Source organism: Lipotes vexillifer, unplaced genomic scaffold (genome assembly GCF_000442215.2).
Source record: "Lipotes vexillifer unplaced genomic scaffold, Lipotes_vexillifer_v1.1 scaffold150, whole genome shotgun sequence".
Taxonomy (NCBI): domain Eukaryota; kingdom Metazoa; phylum Chordata; class Mammalia; order Artiodactyla; family Lipotidae; genus Lipotes; species Lipotes vexillifer.
In genome coordinates this window covers 6,418,303-6,423,402 of record NW_006792921.1, presented here as the reverse complement: position 1 = coordinate 6,423,402, position 5,100 = coordinate 6,418,303, and the positions used below count along the sequence as shown (strand labels likewise).

Genomic DNA, 5,100 nt, shown 5'->3' with positions numbered 1-5,100 from the left:
GTACCACAATTTTAAGGTATACGAGAAAGAAGTTAAAGATAAAAATTCATTAAAGAGGGCTTCCCCGGTGGCGCAGTGGTTGAGAGTCCGCCTGCTGATGCAGGGGACACGGGTTCGTGCCCCGGTCCGGGAAGATCCCACGTGCCGCGGAGTGGCTGGGCCCGTGAGCCATGGCCGCTGAGCCTGTGCGTCCAGGGCCTGTGCTCCACAACGGGAGAGACCGCAGTGGTGAGAGGCCCGCATACCGCAAAAAAAAAAAAATTCATTAAAGAAATAAAAAAAAAAAAAAAAAAAAGTAGGCTTGATGGATAAAAATAAAATTTTTTGGTTTTGCTCTGCTTGTTTTCACAGATCAAGTAGAATGGTAAAGCATCCTCCAGAGGGCAGGGTTCTGTCAGTGCTGCTTTCTACTGCATGCTCAGTGTCTAACCAGTACCCGGAATTTAGCACAGTAAATACTGTTAACTGCACATGTTAGTCCAAAAGGAGAAAATGCAATTCAACACATTTAGGGGTGAGAAAGAGGACAACAGATGTACAGAATATTTTAAATCATCACAAGGAAAAAAAAAAATCAAACAAAATATAAATTAATAAAATCAAATCAACATGTAGAAAATCAGAAGAGAGCAATGACCTCAGGAGAAATTTAAAAAGTACTCAAAGACGTATATGCATTAAAAGGCGCCCGGGCCAGTTTCAAAATACCTTTAGGGAAGATGTAATTTACAAACTACTTCATTATTTAAAAGCAACTACAAAGAAAACCTCCCAAATTACCTATGAGGCTAACAAAACCCTAGTACAAAACCTAGACAAGGACAGAAAGTGTGTGCGCGCGCACACACACCCACGCACACACCTTAAAGCTGAGAACTTACAAAGAACAATGTAAAAACTACAAACAGAATATTAACAGATAGAATTTAGCAGTGCATTAAAAGAACAAACAAAAAAAACAAAAAAAACAATAAACAAAAAAAATAAACAAACAAACAAAAAGAACAAACAGATCACAGCCATAAAGGTTTTATGTCAGGAATGCAAAAAAAAATCTACTAATATTTGTTACATTAACAGATTAAAAACAACGAACGACCTTTATCCCACATAAGATTGGTGAATAGTTCAGTAATGGAAACATCAACAAAAACATAAGAAATGAGCACTTTCGTACTCTGCCTGTGGAGGGCAATTTGATATCCATGAGAATGTTAAATGTATACATCCTTTGTCCCAGAAATTCCACTCCTGGGATTTACTCTAAAGCATGTTCACACATAACTCAAGAGTATGCACAAATATATCCACCACAACGTTGTTCATCATGAAGATAAACTGGAATATTACAAATGTCCATCACTAAGGAAATGATCAATTAATGTCTCCAAAACACATTTGATAAAATTCAACACCTATTCCTGACTTTTAAAAAATAAACACTAAAACAAGAAAAGAACAGAAACTTTCCTAATTCAGTGAAGGTAACTCCCCCAAACTATAGCAAACACCATCCTCAAAGAAACCAAGGAATAAACAGTATAAATATTAGAAATGAAAAGTAAAATGTATTTCCATTTATAGATCATGTAATTTTCCATGAGAACCAACTGAAAATGGATAAGAACCAATAAAAGAGCTTCAAAAGGTAACCAAGAAAAGAAAAAAATACACAAAAACTAATAGCTTCCCTAAGTCCCAGCACAAATACACCCACTAGAAAATATAACGAAAGAATGATTCCTAGACACAAACGGAAAGACACCATAAAGGGAAACCTAACAAGACAACTAAAAAAAACTGTCAAAAATGACTCTATGAGAAAGACTGAATAAATGGAGAATCATGCCATATTCTTGGAAAGGAAGACTCAATATTTTAAGAAGACCACTTCTCCAAATTTGTTTATAAATTCAATGGAGTTCCTATAAAAATCTCAACCAGCCTTTTTTTGCAACTTGACAAATTTGCAACTTGACAAATTTGCAACTTGACAAATTTGAAAGTCCATCTGAAAAAGTAGATGTGCGAGAAAATTTGGAAGGGGAAAAAAATAAGGAAGGGGCTATGAGCACACCCGATATCAAAACATGCTGCCAGTTTACAGTAACTTGCCACAGGAACAGCCAAATAAATTAGTTACATGAAGTTAGGAAGTCTGGAACTAAATACAAGTAGAGTACATTGAGTGTTTACCATAAAGTGGCATTTCTACATAATGGAGAAAGAAGGACCTATTCAATAAAAAGAACTGAGAGGGTGGAGGTCCACCCACTGGAAAAAAAATAAGGTTAGCTATCATTCCAGATCAGACAGAGAAATAAAATTTCAGATAGATTAAAGGCATACGTGTAATAAAGCAATCTATAAAATTGTTATAAAACAATTAAGACTACTTTTATATCTTAAGGTTGGGAAAGACTTCCATAAACAAGAAATAAGGCTCAGCGCTTCCCTGGTGGCACAGTGGTTGGGAGTCCGCCTGCCGATGCAGGGGACATGGGTCAGTGCCCCGGTCTGGGAAGATCCCACATGCCGCAGAGCGGCTGGGCCCGTGAGCCATGGCCGCTGAGCCTGCGTGTCTGGAGCCTGTGCTCCGCAAGGGGAGAGGCCACAACAGTGAGAGGCCCGCGTACCACAGAAAAAAAGAAAAAAGAAAAAAGAAATAAGGCTCAGAATTCATGATGAGAAAGCCTGACGGTCTGACTATATAAAATTATGCAATCTTGGAAGTATACTTACAACATGTATAACAGATGAAGAATTACTATCTATCGAACAGTAAGAAAGATAACAACTGGACTAGAAAAATGAGCAAAGAATAGATAATAACCAGAATAAAAACAAATTGTCAATAAATATTTGAAAAAAATGCTCTGTTGCACTAGCAATATGGAGAAATGCACATTAAAACAATAAACTACCATTATCTCCCACAAGGCCGTGCAAAAATTTAAATGATTGGAATTACAAGTGCAGACAATGATATGGGAATACCCTTTGTGATCCAGCAATTCTACTCTAGGGATTAATTCACACGTTTTCAAAACTATGCACAGAACTGTTCCTAGTAGCAACTTTCATAATGAGGGAAAATGGGTTAAGATAAATGTCCAACACTCGCGGAAGAGCTAAATAACTTGTGTGTCCTTTTTGCAGAATATAACACAGCCACGGGAGGTTGGTTTGTGTGGGGACCTCTTTATTTCTCCTCCTCCCCTGCCTTTCAGCCCAGGCCTCTGTTTCTTCCCTGCTTCTTGTCCCAAGGACACTCACCATTATGGAGCCAACCACAGGGGCTTTGATGACCCACCACAGAGCCGTGTTGTCATTCATATCCCAGCAGCTGCAAGACAGACAGAAAGAAGAGAGATGATGCTTGGGGGCATCATCTCTCCCGGCTGGCTGGAAGGGATGGAAGGGCATCACCATCTCCTTCCAGCCAGCCCCTCCTGCAGCCTGAGGAGGGGCTGGCTGGAAGGCGAGCTCTCAGGCGGGCTGCACACCTAAGCCCAGCCCTGGTTCAAGTGCCTTGGTCCTCCCCTCTGCTCCCCTGTCAAGGCAGGGACGGGAGCCCAGGAGTGAGGGCACCAATGGGCTCCTGGGCAAGGGCCATGTTCCCCCTTCAGACCTAGGGCTCTGGGGGATGCAACCTCACCCTCGATATTCTTCCTCCCCTCCCTAAAAGGAGAACAGCCACTCAGAGTTGGGCCCAGAAGCAGAGCAGGACTCTGAAACCTTGCACATTCCCTCACTGAGTCCCGGCTGAGATGTGGCTGGGTGCGTCCACCCACAGTGGGGTCAGGGCACAGTCACTGCCCAGGGCTGGGAGTGCAGCCATGCCCAGCACTGGATGGATTGCCTGAGACAGTTAATGGGAAATCAGGACAGCCGCTGACAACCATCTGTAAGAGCCTCCTTGGGGCTCCGGCCCTGGCTCTTGGGCATGTACTCACCCTGTGTCATCGAAGTAGAGCCTCAGCACAGCCCACACGGACACACACACAGTGGGGGTCCCTGGAGAGCAAGAAAAGGAGCCCCGTGATAACTGGAACACCAACAGGCCCAGTGTCCCCCCCAGACTTGGGGCTTCTGGGGGTCAATGAACCCCTCAGAGGTGGGGTCCCGACCCATGGGGCATGTCTCCCTCTCAGACCTGGAGTCCTGGGGACCCTAACTGTCCCTCACACCCAGGCCTCCTGGGGGGCCATGCCTCTCCCAAACCCTGGGCTACCTTGCCTCTCAGGAGGACTCTTGAGCATATCCCCTCCATCAGACAGTGGGCTCCCTACGAGAAAAGCAAGAGAGGATCCCAGAACCGGGAGTGTGCCATCAGCTGCGAGGCAGGGCAGTGCCTCCCTCCTCTGACCTGAAGCTCCCGGACGGCAGGACCAAGGACATGCCCGGCCATGAGGCCTGAACCTTTCTGGGCGACAGCCAGTGACCTACCCCAGCCAATGATGATGTACCAGTAGAAATATCTCCTCTCGGGGAAGAAGGTGTCCACCAGCAGAGTGAACAGGTACAGGCCCTCAACGAACAGCCAGAAGTAGTTGGATACGACACAGTAGTGGAAGAAAACCAGCACAGCCTTGCATTCCACCTGCGGGGACAGCGAGGAGGGGGAGGGTGGCACGAGTCCCCACTGAACCCTGAAAATCCAGCCCAGCAGGATCAGAGAGGATCCTGAGGGCCCTTGAGCGGAAGCATGCTCGGTCTTAAACACCCCACAGGTCTGAGAGACTCAACACTCCTGGATTCAGAGTGTAAAACTGCAGCGTCCTATGAATCTGAGTCGAAGCTGCCATGGAGGCAGCTCTGCACAGGTCAGAAAACATGGAACCCCCTTTTCTCCCCAGGCTCATTCTCCCCGATTTTCCCGACCCGTCCCCAGTCCCCACAGTAGAGGCGAATAAGGAGGACCCTGCAGGAGCCTCCTTGGTAAAATAAAGGTTTCAGGCATCACATAGGTTAGGGGAACACCCCTGGCCACCCCCCCCCCCCCCCCCCCCCACACCCACCTTGCATTCCTTCACCCACCCATGGTGCCTTGAAGATGACTCCAACTGTAAATAAACATTGGCGGGGAGATCTCTACCA

The 5,100-nt window shown here is 45.3% G+C and overlaps 1 protein-coding gene across 5 annotated transcripts in view; it reads right to left on the bottom strand.

The window, feature by feature from the left end:
- Positions 1 to 5,100, bottom strand: part of ADCYAP1R1 (ADCYAP receptor type I) — a 53,320-nt gene that overhangs the window by 14,808 nt on the left and 33,412 nt on the right. For all 5 annotated transcript variants that reach the window (XM_007466110.1, XM_007466114.1, XM_007466112.1 and 2 more), the window contains 3 exons: positions 4,450 to 4,603; positions 3,957 to 4,017; positions 3,277 to 3,346 (listed from right to left, as the gene is read on the bottom strand). In XM_007466110.1, coding sequence (XP_007466172.1) covers positions 3,277 to 3,346; positions 3,957 to 4,017; positions 4,450 to 4,603 — 285 coding nt within the window. The remainder of the gene's footprint in view (positions 1 to 3,276; positions 3,347 to 3,956; positions 4,018 to 4,449; positions 4,604 to 5,100) is intronic.